General features: G+C 40.5%; 1 protein-coding gene across 2 annotated transcripts in view; it reads left to right on the top strand.

Moving 5' to 3' along the window:
- Window positions 1–16,264, top strand: part of GPC5 (glypican 5) — a 1,060,457-nt gene that overhangs the window by 198,664 nt on the left and 845,529 nt on the right. For both annotated transcript variants that reach the window (XM_074962530.1, XM_074962537.1), the window contains exon 5: window positions 8,463–8,588. In XM_074962530.1, the coding sequence (XP_074818631.1) occupies window positions 8,463–8,588 (126 nt within the window). The remainder of the gene's footprint in view (window positions 1–8,462; window positions 8,589–16,264) is intronic.

Genomic DNA, 16,264 nt, shown 5'->3' on the forward strand with positions numbered 1-16,264 from the left:
ACATACTCTCCTTTCTAGTGCACTAAATGCAATAACTGAGAACCTAGGGCTAAATCCAGAAGTCCTTACTCAGGCTAAAGTCCTATTTATGACTATGGGGCTTATGTGTATGTAACACTAAGTTAAAATAAAGTAGAGACTTCAGGATTTGACCCTTAATTATGACTGGTGCAGAATTATTACTCCTCTTCCTCCTGCAAAGAGTAGCAGTAGTATTGCAGTAGCACCTAGAGGCCACAGACAGGCTATCAAAGTATCATAGGAGGAGCCCCATTGTGCGTGGTTTTACACAAACACACACAAAAAAAACCCACAGCTCCTGCCCTAAAGAGCCTACAGTCTGTAAATATAGCAGTAGGTAGGTGGACAACCCCTACTAATGGCTGTGTTGTCTTGTGGGTTCATAAGGAGGAGACAGTGTCTGGAGTCTAAGGAGTAAAGCTTTATTAGAACTAAATGGTTACATAAGACGAAGAAGAGCCATATGGTCCTAGCTGCTTCCAACAAGTTCTCACAAGCATGTGCTCTGTTCTTAAATACTCTTAACACTGGCATGCATGCAGTGATGTTCCCCTCTGGTGTTATCTGGACCAGTGATCTGCTAGGTCACTCCAATCCTTGACTCTGGGAACCAGGCTTACCCTGCTCTGCTGTGAGAACCCCCACTCCCGGGCTGTTCATGCACAGTCCTGGCAAGTAAGCTGCTCCCAGCTACTTGCAGCCAAATGACACTAGCCAATATCACTTTAACGTGCCTTGTGTGGTCACAGCACAGCACTGGGAGAGACCTCTCCCAGCGCTCTAAAAAAACATCTCCACAAGGGGCATAGCTACCAGCGCTGGGAGTGCAGCTACCAGCACTGGTGCACTGTCTACACTGACACTTTATAGTGCTGAAACTTGCTGCACTCAGGGGGGTGTTTTTTCACACCCCAGAGCCAGAAAGTTGCAGCACAGTAAATTGCCAGTGTAGACAAGCCCAAGGCCTAACAGATTCTTTTGTTGCTGCCTAGGCCAGCATCCTTTGTTCCTGTGAGGCTGGGCTGGGTTTGTCCCGTATTTGCCCCAATGAGTTGTGAACTGCCTCTCTGTTCTTGGAGAGTTTTTTGCCTGGGCTTGCTTTAAGCCATGAGGATACATTTTCAGCCTCATAACTATATACATGAAATTATAATGTATAACATTACTGTAACAATTACTATAACAACCATGCTCAGTGCATCATGAGCCTTCCAGAGACATCAACATGACAAACTTTGCATTGGATACCACACAATCATTTTATAAAGATTAACATGGGGGTGTAGGGTGTTCCCCAGAGGTACAGAGGGTCACACACACACACACACACGGAAAATAACCAGATTTTTTATTTCTTTTAGGAAGTGTCTGCTGAAATCATAGGTGAATCTTTTACTTTGGCATCTTTTCCCTTTTCCCTCAGTTTGCCCTGAGAAAGGAAGTGGGAGCCAGTAGGAGGCGTTATTTCCATTTCTGGTTCCTGGAGAAGAGAAGGCACCTACAGGCTTAGCTGGCAGGCCAAGCTGCTGCCAGCCTCAAAGTGTTCTGGGTAGTGATGAGAGAAAGCAGAGCTTGAGGAGAAGGCCTTGCTGGTATTTGTCTTTTGTGTGAGGAGAAAGAGATGCAGAGCAACTGGCTGCTTCAGGTAGCATAGGATCCCCTCTACTGCTTTTTGCAGGACATTGATTAGGTTGCTGCTTGCAATCTGCTCTTTCTCATTTTGTGTCTTGGGCAAAGCACACAATTCCTGGCTGTTTCCCCTAACAGTGACCCTAAGGGATATTACCGTATATTCCCTAGAATGTCATTTAAGCAAGGGCCAGTGAATTGAGTGAGAGTTACTGGTTCTCACAACAATATCTGTATTATTGTATTGATAGAGAAGTAGGAAATGTAATTAAATTCTGATGCATTTCTCAACTCAAGCTAATTTTGTTGAGAACCTGTGCATCCTTTCAAGTGCTGAGATACCACAATGACAGGCACAGCTTAAGAACCTGAACTGAATAGAATAAAATAGGACTGTGGTAACTTTTCTTATAAGAGCCACCACTGTTACTTGACATAAGTCCACTATTTATTACCTGGTTTTTTTTAAAGCATTATTAACACGTCAGGATTTTCTCTTTGTGTGTGAACAGTCACCTAGTTTCTAACTCTAATTAGATCGGAAACTCTCAAACATTTCATTGTGTGCACCACAACTTAACAGAGATTGTCTTGCAGACCACCTTACTTCCCATCCGCTGCCACGTGGACTACCTCCTATCATAGTCATGAGAATATAATATTCCCATGGCAATAACAGCAGTTGCTGACATGGAAATGTTATATCAGTAAAGTATATTTAAAAAACTCTTTTGCAGTTGCTCCCATCTCTGCAGGGAACTCCTGTTTCCTATCCTCCTGTGTACTTATGGCTACTTGCAGAGCAGCTGAGACAGTTCATTTTCATTGTCTTCAGCTGCTTTTTGCAGACTTTGGCTGAGGGCTAGTATTATGGCTAGTATTGGATCAATGTCCTAGGTATCATTAATAACAGGTATTTTAAAATCTTTACCGGTGTTGTAGTTTCCTAACAGGTAGTTCACAAATGGATCTTGAGATGAAATCTTACATTTAAAATGTGCGTTGTTATCTCTGCTGAAATATTTCTTACTCTTAGCACTAGATAATAATTTAGACAGCTGATATCCAAGACAATATTTTCTAATAATCGGTGGCAGCAGGAATAAAGCAAATATTTCTGTGCTTTTGATACCGAATAATCCCGAGGTAAATAAAGCATAATTTACTAACCATAAAACTGAATATTAACATATTTTCTAAACAATTTGCTTTATATCTTTACCACTAAACATGTATAGCAGCTACATGTTACAGAGTGGTGAGGGACGAAAACAGTCAAACATTTCCACAGCTTTTTCAAATAAACAGATAAGCAAGGTCTGTAGCTTCTGCTAACTATGATTACACATTTGTGCTCAGCTGCCTATAACCATGTCTTGTCTAGAAAAAGATGTTTCAAAAATTGACATTTAAACCCTATGCTCTTCTGCCTGTTTTGGTGAGACATCTAGAGAGGTTGAAATCCATTATTATTTCTGTATTAAGTGACGCTTTGCCTCAGGACATATTTACTACTACACTGAAAAATTGTCCTTTCTCAACAACTTGTCAAAAATACACTAAAAGCTGTGTACATTTCCATTTCTGTATTGTGCATGGATTGATTGTGGTGCATTTGCTATTATATGACAATTACGTCAGTGAAGCCAGACGCTCACTGTGCTCTGGAATGAACTCACATAGAAGAATGATAAAGACAAAAACACCACATCACTCAGGGGCGAACACTTTTGACAGAATGAAAAGCATCTGACCTCTCAGTCCTCATGCTCAAAGGAATCCTGCACAACACCTTCAAAAGATGAGTCTGGGATCTTATGCCAGGTCTACACTTCAGAATTAGTCAACGTAACTTAAGTTGACTTATCATAAACTGCTGTAATTAAATCGCTTGTGCATGTTCACACAACGCTCCTTGTGTCAGCAAAGCGCTTCCACAGACGGTGCTCTCACACCAACAAAGAGAGCAGTGCATCATAGGTAGCTATCCCAGTGTACAGATTGCCATCTTCTGCTGCTAGCAGTTCTGTGAATGTATCGCAGTACATCGTGGGGGCGGGCTCACCATCCCATGATGCAGTTTTTTCTGTCCCATTATTCTTTGGGATTCCAACTATGTTTTGTGCAGTTTTTCAGCTGCCCCTGTAAACTTTGTGCCTGTCATCTCTGCCTGAAAACATGGATCCTGTGCTGCTCTCCAGTCTTGTGATGAGCCTTATGAACACAACGCGGCTGATCCTGCAATATTTGATGAGCTGTGAATCTGTTCAGGAATCCATGGTCCCTGCCCTGCTGTGTGTCATGGAAAGAACATTTTAGATTGATGTTGGCATTCACAAAGCAGCTGCACATGGTGGACTGTCGCTGTTGGGCTCAGGGGTTCCAGAGTAGCCCTTCTGTTGCTTACTTCTGGATTCCCCAAATGTTAACCTATATTGTCTCTTTCTGCAAGGTGAAAGGGGGGGGGGGGGCGCCCTAGTGAAATTGCCAAGATTTACCAGAGATTTCTCTATGCCTTTCAGGAAACCTTTTAGAACAGACTAGATCTGTTCTCCCTTGGGAGAAAATGGATACAGCCCTTTGCTCAAAAGATTGACACCAAGGCAGTTATTTTCCAAAACGAAGTGTTTTCTTTATTTAGTGTAATTAATCTTCCCTAGTACAGTTAATCTAAACCTGAATTAAAACATAAACATAAATCCCTTAGCACAGGTATACAAGTTAAAGTACCGAAGACTGTAATGTCATACAGTTGAAAAGGCTCAAGTGATTATGTTCTGCACATGTTGATCAGTCATATGTAGGACACAGACAGCAATCTTAATAAACTCTAAGCTTTATACATAGTAAGTAACATGAACATACTCACCACAGACACTCATCTTTATTATCCCAAGCATACACATTCATTAACCATATTTCTATTCTATGACTAGCTTATTCTCTATAGTCTTCTTCCATCTGCTATGTCTTAAGGATCCCTTTCTGCTCTGTCCCAGCATCCCGTGGCTATTGCCGTCACTCTGTGGATGCCTCTGCTGCAGGTTCTGATTTCTTTGCTCTTTTAGGTTTCTTCTGATCTCTTCTGGGTCTTCTCCTGCTCCTATCTTGACTAACTTTTGCCTGCCTGCTCTCTGCCTTATGTATAGTTTTTGGCCTGTTCTGATTGGCTTATTTTTCAATCCTAGTATTAGTATATCTATCCTCCAATCACCTTCAGACCACCTCCTGTTGGTCCATACTTATAGACCAATCATTTCTGCTAAATCTATGGTGACCTTCACATGTTTTTGGACTGAGTATGCCTGACTAACCCTTCACAATGGAAAAGTGTGTGGCAATAGCTATGTGGAAGTTGGCAACTCCAGATTGCTACCAGTCAGTTGCAAATCAATTTGGAGTTGGGAAGTCTGCCATGAGCACTTACTGGAGCTCCCCTTCCCTGCTTCAGGCACGCCAGAGCTGGACTGCTTGAAGTAGAGTCAAAAAGAGGTCCTGGCTTCTCATGCCACCGGATGTCCCTCTCGCCTATCCCCCATCCTTCTCCAACTCAACCTCCTCATCCACCACTTCATTCATGGGGTTGTCTCTGGGGCTACTGGAGACAGCAGCCAGTGAAGTATCCATGGGGCTTTTGGCCGTGGAGGTGCCACTCCTTGTAAAAGTGGCATGTTTTCAGTGCCACACCAGAGTGAGAGTTGGCCTCCCTTATTTTCTGGTATACCTGCCTCAGCTCCTTGATCTTAGCACAGCACTGCTGCATGTCTCTTTTGTGCCCCTTCTCCTCCATGCCAAAAGCAATCTGCTTGTAGGTTTAATGGTCCTACAGCTGGATCAGAGCTGTGATTGCACAGACTCTTCTCCCCACAGACCCAATGGATCCAGCAGCTTCAGAGTACTCCAGGTGGGAGCTCATTTGCTGTGGGAAGCTGCCATGGTCAGCTGGGAAGATTCTATGTGGCTTCTCCACACGGAGCAAACAGGAAGTAGAATTTCAAAAATTCCTGGGGCTTTAAAGGAGGAATGCATGCCTCTGTAGCTGGCTGCAGGGCAGTGGAGTTGAAACTGCTGACTAGAGTGGTTATGATGGTCCTTGTGATACACCTAGAGGCCGCCTAGGGCAACATAAGTAAGTGCCGTGTCTACACTGACACTATGTTGCTCTAACTTCGTCGCAAAAAGCTCTATGCCGCTGGTCAAGGTGGTTTTATGATCTCAGCATAGCAGGGGAGTTAAATTGGTGGGAGGAACATTTCAGTGTGTACACCTCCATTGTTTTGTTGACAAAACTGTGTTGTGTAGGCAAGACCTAAAATTAATAACTTTGCTAGACACTAAAAATCATGGTCTTAATAAACAGTTTCAGAGTAGCAACTGTGCTAGTCTGTATTCGCAAAAAGAAAAGGAGTACTTATGGCTCCTTAGAGACTAACAAATTTATTTGAGCATAAGCTTTCATGAGCTACAGCTCACTTCATTGGATGCATTCAGTGGAAAATACAGTGGGGAGATTTATATACACAGAGAACGTGGAACAATGGGTGTTACCATACACGCTGTAACAAGAGAGTGATCACTTAAGGTGAGCTATTACCAGTGGGGGAGCGGGGGGAAACCTTTTGTAGTGATAATCAAGGTGGGCCATTTCCAGCAGTTGACAAGAATGTCTGAGGAACAGTGGAGCGTGGAGGGGGGGAATAAACATAGGGAAATAGTTTTATTTTGTGTAATGACCCATCCACTCCCAGTTTCTATTCAAGCCTAAGTTAATTGTATCCAGTTTGCAAATTAATTCCAATTCAGCAGTCTCTCATTGGAGTCTGTTTTTGAAGTTTTTTTGTTGAAGAATTGCAACTTTTTAGGTCTGTAATCGAGTGACCAAAGAGATTGAAGTGTTCTCCAACTGGTTTTTGAACGTTATAATTCTTGCCGTCTGATTTGTGTCCATTTATTCTTTTACGTAGAGACTGTCCAGTTTGCCCAATGTACATGGCAGAGGGGCATTGCTGGCACATGATGGCATAGATCACATTGGTGGATGTGCAGGTGAATGAGCCTCTGATAGTGTGGCTGATGTGATTAGGCCCTATGATGTTGTCCCCTGAATAGATATGTGGACACAGTTGGCAATGGGTTTTGTTGCAAGGATAGGTTCCTGGGTTAGTGGTTCTGTTGTGTGGTGCGTGGTTGCAGGTGAGTATTTGCTTCAGGTTGGGGGGCTGTCTGTAAGCGAGGACTGGCCTGTCTCCCAAGATCTGTGAGAGTGATGGGTAGTCCTTGAGGATAGGTTGTAGATCCTTGATGATGCGTTGGAGAGGTTTTAGTTGGGGGCTGAATGTGATGGCTAGTGGCATTCTGTTATTTTCTTTGTTGGGCCTGTCCTGTAGTAGGTGACTTCTGGGTACTCTTCTGGCTCTATCAATCTGTTTCTTCACTTCAGCAGGTGGGTATTGTAGTTGTAAGAATGCTTGATAGAGATCTTCTAGGTGTTTGTCTCTGTCTGTATCGTAGAGCAAATGCTGTTGTATCGTAGAGTTTGGCTGTAGACAATGGATCGTGTGGTGTGGTGATTTCAACAATTTCCATCCCACCATCAACCTCAGCCTGGACCAGTCCACACAAGAGATCCACTTCCTGGACACTATGGTGCTAATAAGCGATGGTCACATAAACACCACCCTATACCGGAAACCTACTGACCGCTATTCCTACCTACATGCCTCCAGCTTTCATCCAAACCGTACCACACGATAAGATATTATCTCATCCACCCTGTATCACTAGATAAAAATGTTGCTTTTTAAATGACTGACTATATATAAACACTTTCATTTGTTTAATTTCAAATGGATAGCACTTAATAGAACTTATTCTTCATACTCTTTTTAAGCATCATGTTGTCCAAGCATACAACATTTGTAGCATAATTTTGTCGGTCTCCAACCACCATGCAGAAGTTAACAGAGTGATGCTTGTTGGTTTGCAGGGCAGTGAGTATTGCACTGATGACTTTCTGCATATCTGTAGGTCACAGATAATCCTACATATTGTGAAATGTTGAATCATAATAAATACATATTTATATTTTCACAGCAGGTATAGGTCTTCCATTGAGAGATTTTCATTACACTAGCAAATAGTTTATAAAAATGAATATCATAGTCCAGTTACCAATCAAGTCCAGTAATTTAATAGGTATTTATTGTTTTATTTCAGTACAGAATCTGTCCCCAGTTCTAGGCACCTTGACAATTATTTAAAATGAATACATAAAATAATACTCCAACAGCATAACGTGCCACAAAAATTGAAATAAATTATCCAAACAGTAATTTAAACAGCCAAAAAATACCATCTCTACCCTAAACCTGTCTTACCCAAAACTTCATCTGCCCCATGAACCACAACCAATAGATAGTCTTTGTGTAATAGTTTGAAGTCAATAAGGAGGTACTGGATATTCAGCACTTCTGAAAATCAGGCCACTTATGTAGATGGCTACGTATTGGAGTTAGGAGCTTACCTTTAGACATACATTTTTGGAAATATTAGCTTATTGGTACACATGTAGTGTTGCCTCCCATAGCAGTCATCTGTGATTTGGTTTGACTTTCACTGATTGAGTAGTCTTTCTTTCAAAGCAACTAATGTATCTGAAAAGGATATTGATGAATTGATTAATAAATGAGAGCCAATAGAGTGACAAAAAGTGGCGCATTCTTTTATTTCTTGTAACAATGTGGCAGTTTTATTGCTCATTTTTATTAAGTGATTATGTTAATTATTTTACCTGTGTTTGTTTGTTTTGGTAGAGAATTTATGAACAGTCTACGGCTGTACAAGACATTCTATGGAGGTCTGGCTGATCAGCTGTGTATCAATGAGTTAGCAGCTGCTGATGGACTAGCATGTTGGAATGGTGAAGATGTTGTAAAAAGGTACTTTTTCATTCTGTGATCTATAAGAGCACTTTTATATATTTTTCAGAGTTATTTTTTTCTCCAAAATTCTTTCCTGATGGAGTAACATTAAATATTATTCTCTCCCCCGCCCTCCCACGCACTGTTCCTCAGATGTTCTTGTTAACTGCTGGAAATGGCCCACCTTGATTATCACTACAAAAGGTTCCCCCCCCCCGCTCCCCCACTGGTAATAGCTCACCTTAAGTGATCACTCTCTTGTTACAGTGTGTATGGTAACACCCATTGTTTCATGTTCTCTGTGTATATAAATCTCCCCACTGTATTTTCCACTGAATGCATTCGATGAAGTGACCTGTAACTCACAAAAGCTTATGCTCAAATAAATTTGTTAGTCTCTAAGGTGCCACAAGTCCTCCTTTTCTTTTTATTAAATATTTGTACTTTGGTTAAGAACCATTGCTTCAGGAAAATCTTCCCCTCTATCAAGCTTAAAATACTAAAATCTGTCCACATCTGTTTTGAGAAAATACGAGGCTTAGTGGTCCTCCAACATTTTGAGCTCCCCATTTCTGAAGCTCACCTGGCTGGTACTTGTGTTGGCTATTGAGAAAAGGTAGGTTTAACATTTGCAAAATTAAGTCAGAGGCAGGGGAACAGGATTTTTGTTTGAGAATGTGAAAGTTCAAAGCTGGTATGTTTAAATGTTCCCTTTAGTATTAACAGCATGGCAACAAACTTCAGCCATTCCCTTTAGTATTAACAGCATGGCAACAAACTTCATTTAAAACTTTATCTGACTGTAAGGAATAAAATAATCCTTAATGAATGTGGTTTCTCATGAGAATGCTAAAAGTTAAGATACTAAGATAAACTGTTTTAAAGGTCAAACAAATAAATTATTGAACAGTGGCTTGGGAGCAGTCATTCACTAGCAATGTTACAGAACTGATCTTAGCAAACTACCAAGCTTCTGGAAGTAAATCTTTGGAACCAATATATTTCACAGTTCACAAAACAAAAGCATTTTGGATGACAAGAAGGTTTTTGGGAAGCTATAGTTAATTACTTGTGCTCTATTCTTTCAGTTCCCAAAACAGGCATAATTTTGAACAGAAATTATTGGGGGGACATTGGGGCTGTAGCACTAGCTAATTCATTATAACTATTGTTTGTCAGAATCTTCTGTTTTTAATACCAAGCTGAGCTAGTACAAAGCGGAGTGACATTATCTTTTTATCTCTATATCCAAAGTCTATATGTGATGTCTTGTTCAGGTCACCCAGAACGGTGTTACCACTCTTCTTCAGCAAGAGTGAGCTTTGCTGCTGCTAAGCTGCGTGTCAGCATCCTGACACATGTGCATGTCTGTCTTGCCAGCAAAGTCCTCAGGACTGTGACAGTCCCAACCTTGACTTGCAGGTAACAGTCAGTGAGCTCCAATTCCTGCGTTCCCCAGATACGTCTTTCTACAGTGTCCAGGCCTCTCACTGGATGCTCACAGACATTATTAAGTTCTCTGCCTCCAAAGAGATGGAGGACTCACCAGCCTATTAGCTCAGCTGAGGACATTACCCTTCAGTTTAATAACAGAGCACTGAGAAGGTTTTGTAATAAAACAAGCATAAGTTTATTAACAAAGGACAAATATTTAAGTAGTAATAAGTAAGAACAAAAGACACATATGTTTATCAGTAAAACAACACAAAACACACTTTCTAGTGACTAAAACTTAACTTCAGCAAGTTACAGGCTTTGTCTAAGCAGCTTTCTCATCTATAATCAGTTCCAGCTACTCTTCATTTTCAGGGCAAAAGGGTCCACTTTTTATGAGCTCAAAGGGCTCCCCACCTTTGTCCCTAGGTGATGGATGCCAAAATGGCTTTCTCTTTCTGCTTATATTTCCCAAAGTCTATTGTCTCTGTTTCAAGAGTCAGGAAGGCTTCTTGGGAGTGTGCAGGCACCATCCCCTGCTGTGAGTGTTAAGTGGTCTTCCCCCATATTTGTTTAGCTTGGTGGCTTCATTTACCTTACATGTAGATATACTTTCATTGTCTTCTGAGGTATTACCTGGTTCCGTTTACATTGGGCACACAGAAAAACAGGTGAAACAACATTCCTTTGTCTAAAACAGGCTGGACTGCCTGCTTGCAAAACACCTTTTAATTTCCAGCACACATCTATAATCCTTTGTAGAGCACCTGTATGAACATCATGCAACAGTGGTAATGACAAGTGTGTTATAAGTGTGCATATTATAATGGACATGACACCTTTTAGATTTAGATTATGATAACAGTGTGTTGGTGCAGTGCGTGTGTCAGGCCTGATTTATTCATAACCTGTGAGTTATGGTATGTCCTCTGCAAGTTTTCATTGAGGGGATCTCCCGCCCCCAGGTCACATTATTAGACAGTAGGAAGTCAGAGAGATAATTGATAATGTGGGGTGTACTCTACAGTACTTGTATCTTTAAATATGTTGCAGAGGAGCATTAGGGGGAAGTCTAGAAGGTGAGAGTTGTCAGCCTTCCTTAATGGACAAAGAGGGCTGGTAGTGGTTCCCAGGCCTTCCCATTCCACTAGGCTCTGGCCCAGGGCCTTGTAAGGGTTACCAAATATCCAGTACCCAAAGGTGCCTTAAGGCTGCCTGCCTGGGCAACTTCCTACCACCCACTCTCTTGTCAAAATCTTGCAGTCTGTTGCAAAGTAGTGAGAGAAAAGCCCCCCTGGGCTTGGCAGGCTCTTCCTCTCCAGGAGAAGGTTTCTGCATTGCCCTTCCTCAGGAGTGATCAGGGTTGGCTCTTTCTCTGCCTTGTCTGGTTCCCTCTTAAGCTCTGCCTACAGCTGGAGCATGGTGTACAGGTGCAGCTGGAGGGTGTCACTTGGGCACAGAGTTGCTCCTTAATCCCTTCAGTTCTAGTGCTGGGTTTATACATCCTGTCACACACCCCTTTCTAGAAAACACACTCATGCTTAAGTTTACTTGCATGACTAGTCTCACTGGTCACAATGGGACTACTGTGCTTGCAGGATTGAAGCGTCAGAGCTCGTTGAAGTCAATTGGAGTTTTTCTCCCAAATCTTCACAAAAATCATCTTTCCTAGAATATAAATATTTGCCTTCTCTGTCTCAGGTTCCATCCCAACCCTGCCTCCTGTGTCTTTTGTCCTCCTCTTGCTCTTCAAAGGAAGTATAAGCGATTCAATCAAATTTATGAATGCGGATGTGAAATGAGAAATGTTATACTACTTAAAGATTTACCAGTGGCTGAATTTTGATGTCATTACTTTATACTGCTTATTGTTTTACCCTTAGTATTACTTACACATCCCCCCCCCCCAAATGTAATCAAGTATTATAATACACATTTACTATTACTCTTTAAAATGAAATATGAATAGATCCTTTAGTTTTTACACTGGATAAAACTCCCAATTAACTCCTGACTCAGAACCAGCCCTGCTCCTGCCTTTCTCTGACTCCTGGCAACTTGGCTCCAACCTCAGCTCTGATTCCTGACTCCAAGTCTGTCTCAACCCATGGTGCTAGCATTTGGACTCTGACCACTAGGCCTGACTTCCATTCTGACCTGGTCTGCTGACAGCATGTGTGTACACACATGCACACTTATCCACTGAAGTCAGTGGAGATGAACACTGCGGTTCAGGATGGAATCTGGCCTGGAGCTGTGGAAGAGCTAAGCTGGAGCAACGCTTGGAGAGATGAGCACAGGGAGGCAGAGAGTCTATGGGTGCGTGCATTGAGCAGCCAGAAAGCTGCTGCTGATGGGGTTAAGACTGGCCTGCTGCCTTCCTCAACCTGATCCTATTATTTTTTTACAGTTTGGGACAAATTTTTTTTTAAGTACATCAGAAGCAGGAAGCCTGACAAACAATCAATGGGGCCACTGGACGATCAAGGTGCTAAAGGAGCACTCAGGGAAGTTAATGCCATTGCAGAGAAGCTAAATAAATTTTTTGCATTGGTTTTCACTGCCGAGGATGTGAGAAAGATTCCCACACTTTACATATTCCTCTTAGCTGACAAATCTGAGGAACTGTCCCATATTGAGGTGTCAATAGTGGAGGTTTTGGAAAAAGGCTGAAGGAACTCAAATATGAAATTGCGGAACTACTAACCATGGCGTGTAACCTATCACTTAAATCAGCTTCTGAACCAGTTGTCTGGAGGATAGCTGGTGTAACACAATTTTTTTTAAAAGGCTACCAGGTATCCTGACAAGTACAGGCTAGTAAGCCTAACATCAGTACCAGGCAAATTGGTTGAAACAATAGTAAAGAACAAAATTATCAGGCACACAGATGAACACAATTTGTAGGGGAAGAGTCAACATGGCTTTTGTGAAGGGAAATCATATCCGACCAATCTATTAGAATACTTTTGAGGGGGTCAACAAACATGTGGACAAGGGTAAACCACTGGACTTGGACTTTCAGAAAGCCTTTGACAAAGTTCCTGAGCAGAGGCTCTTAAACAAAGTAAGCAGTCATGGGACAAAAGGGAAGGTCCTCTCATGGATTAGTCACTGGTTAAAAGATAAGAAGTTAAGGGTAGGAATAAATGGTCAATTTTCACAGTGGAGAGAGATTAATAGTGGGGTCCCCCAGGGATCTGTGTTGGGACCAGTGCTGCTTAACATATCCAGAAATGATCTGGAAGAAGAGGTAAACAGTGAGTTGGCAAAGTTTGCAGACAGTTAAGTCCAAAGCAGACCGGGAAGAGTTACAAAGGGATCTCACAAAACTTGGTGACCGGGCAACAAAATGGCAGCTGAAATTCATTGTTGATAAATGCAAAGTAATGCACATTGGAAAAGATAATCCCAATTACAAATACAAAATAATGGGGTCTAAATAAGCTGTTACCACTCAAGAAAGAGATCTTGGAGTCACTGTGGATCATTCTCTGAAAACATCTGCTCAATGTGCACTGGCAGTCAAAAAAGCTAACAAAGTTAGGAACCATTAGGGAAGGGATAGATAATAGAGTAAATATCATAATTCCACTAAATAAATCCATGGTATGCCCACACCTTGAGTATTGCATGCATTTCTGGCCATCCCATCTCAAAAAGATGTGTTTAAAATTGGAAAAGGTACAGAGAAGGGCAGCAAAAATGACTAGGGGTATGAAACAGCTTCCATATGAGAAGACATTAAAAAGACCAGGACTTTTCATCTTGGAAAAGAGATGTCTAAGGGGGGATATTATAGAGGTCTATAATCTATAAAATCATGAATGGTGTAGAGAAAGTGAATAAGGAATTGTTGTTATTTACACCTTCACATAAAACAAGAAACAGGGGTCACCCAATTAAATTAATAGGCAGCAGGTTTAAAAAAAACATAAGGCAGTACTTCTTCACACAATGCACAGTCTATCTATGGAACTTCCTTGCCAGGGGATAATGTGAAGGCCAAAAATTAACTGCATTCAAAAATGAATTAGATAAGCTCATGGAGGATAGGGCCATCAATGGCTATTAGTAAAAATGGTTAGGGATTTGACCTCATGGTCTGGGTGTCCCTAGGCCTTTGACTGGCAGATGTTGGGACTGGAAAAAAGAAGATGGATCACTCAAAAATTGCCCTGTTCTGTTCATTCCCTCTGAAGTATCTGGCACTAGTCACTGTCGGAAGACAGGATACTGGGCTAGATGGACCATTGATCTAACCCAGTATGACCTTTCTTGTGTGTTTCTATAATATATAAAAATTTGCTTGCTTCTAAAACTAAGAACCCAAAGCATGGTCAAGTAATTGTATCAAAAATGAAGAATGTTCCTTTTAAATCATAATGAAGGGAAGATAATAGGAATTCACCAGAGTGGTGGGGACTAGAAGAAAAAGAGGAAGAAAGATGACCAACAAAATGCTGGGATTTGTAGTCTTTTGCTTCTGCTCTGGTACACACTAAGGCCTGATGCTTTGTTTTTAGGTCTGTCAATCGATTCAAAAAATTAATCATGAGTTTAAAATAATTCATCATGTTTAATCACAGTTTTAAATCACACTGTTAAACAAGAATAGAATGCCAATTTAAATTTATTATAAATATTTTGGATGTTTTTCTACATTTTCAAATATATTAATTTAAATTTCAATGCAGAATATAAAGTTTCAAGTGTTCACTTTATATTATTATTTTTATTACAAATATTTACTCTGTAAAAGATAAAAAAATAGTGCAATCTAGAAGTTGAAGCATGAAGGGGCATATGAATGTTTAGCATATCTAGCATGTAAACATCTTGCAGTGCCAGTTACAACAGTGCCATGCCAACACCTGTTCTCACTTTCAGGAGACATTGTAAATAAGAAACAGGCAGAATTATCTCTGGTAAATGGAAACAAAAGAAGAAGGACTGAGTGGACTTGTAGGCTCTAAAGTTTTAAATTGTTTTGTTTTTGAGGGCAGTTATGTAACAAAAACAAATCTACGTTTGTAAGTTGCACTTTCAAGCTTAAGAGATTGCACTACAGTAGTTGTCTGAGGTGAATTGAAAAATACTATTTCTTTTGTTTATCTTTCTTGCAGTGCAAATATTTGTAATTGAAAATAAAAATATAAAGTGAGCACTGTACACTTTGTGTTCTGTGTTGTAATTTAAATCAATATATTTGAAACTGTAGAAAAAAATCCAAAAATATGTATAATAAATTTAAATTGGTATTCTGTTATTGTTTTATAGTGCAATTAAAACTGATGAATTGTGATTAATTTTTTTAATCGCGTTAATTTGTTTTGAGTTAGTCGCTTGAGTTAACTGCGATTAGTTGACAGCCCTACTCATTTTGTAAACTGTCTATTGTTTAGCGCCTTTGTTTTTTAATTAGATCCTTTATTTGTGGAGTGTTTTCCCCCTATACTCTACACCGCTGCAGAGACTGAAATGTGCCCCAGAATTTAGAATGTGTGTCCTGATAAACCAGGAGCTCTTGCTGTGGCATTCAGAGCTACTTGGCCATAAGTATATGGTACAAAGTATGCAAGACAGAAAATCTCTCACCTCCTTTGTATATAGTGAGGCAAGCAAAACTCATGGTTTTTTAACTCTGTTGCATAGTTCAAAGTCAAACCCACCTAAAACAAATGATCATGCAGCACAGTAGATTATGCTATGTAGATGACTTGTGTATTCTTGCCGAGGTGAAATTCTCATAAAAGAAGTAGCATCCAATTGGATTTTATTTTGATATATAGGGAACTATTCAAGTAATGAATTTTCTATTACACTACAATGAGACCTTTTGCACAGCTTGTTTCTGAAACATTAAATGTTTCTGAAAGACAAGCATTTACCATATCCAACTGCTGCTATAACAGTATTAAATGAATTATGTAAGCAATATCTTGGGGTATGGCAGTCCTTCTCAAGGGGTCTTTGTAGTTGGAGCATTCACAGCAGTCTTGTATAAATGTTCACCAGTCATGACAGGCAGCTTTTGAGCAGAAATGATTGCATAGAAGTTTAACAACTGTAAGGCTTATATATGTTTGTAGGCACCTTAATACCCTTATGTTAGATATTCTGAAGATTTTCCTTTAATACAAATTGTGCATCAGATTCTGAGCTCCAGATTCTGATTGACTTCAGTGGAGTTACTCTGAATTTACAATAAGTTAGATTTACAATGGAGTTACAAAAAACTTCAAAAACAGACTCCAACG

This window comes from Natator depressus, chromosome 1, assembly GCF_965152275.1.
Source record: "Natator depressus isolate rNatDep1 chromosome 1, rNatDep2.hap1, whole genome shotgun sequence".
In the NCBI taxonomy this organism is placed as follows: Eukaryota; Metazoa; Chordata; order Testudines; family Cheloniidae; genus Natator; species Natator depressus.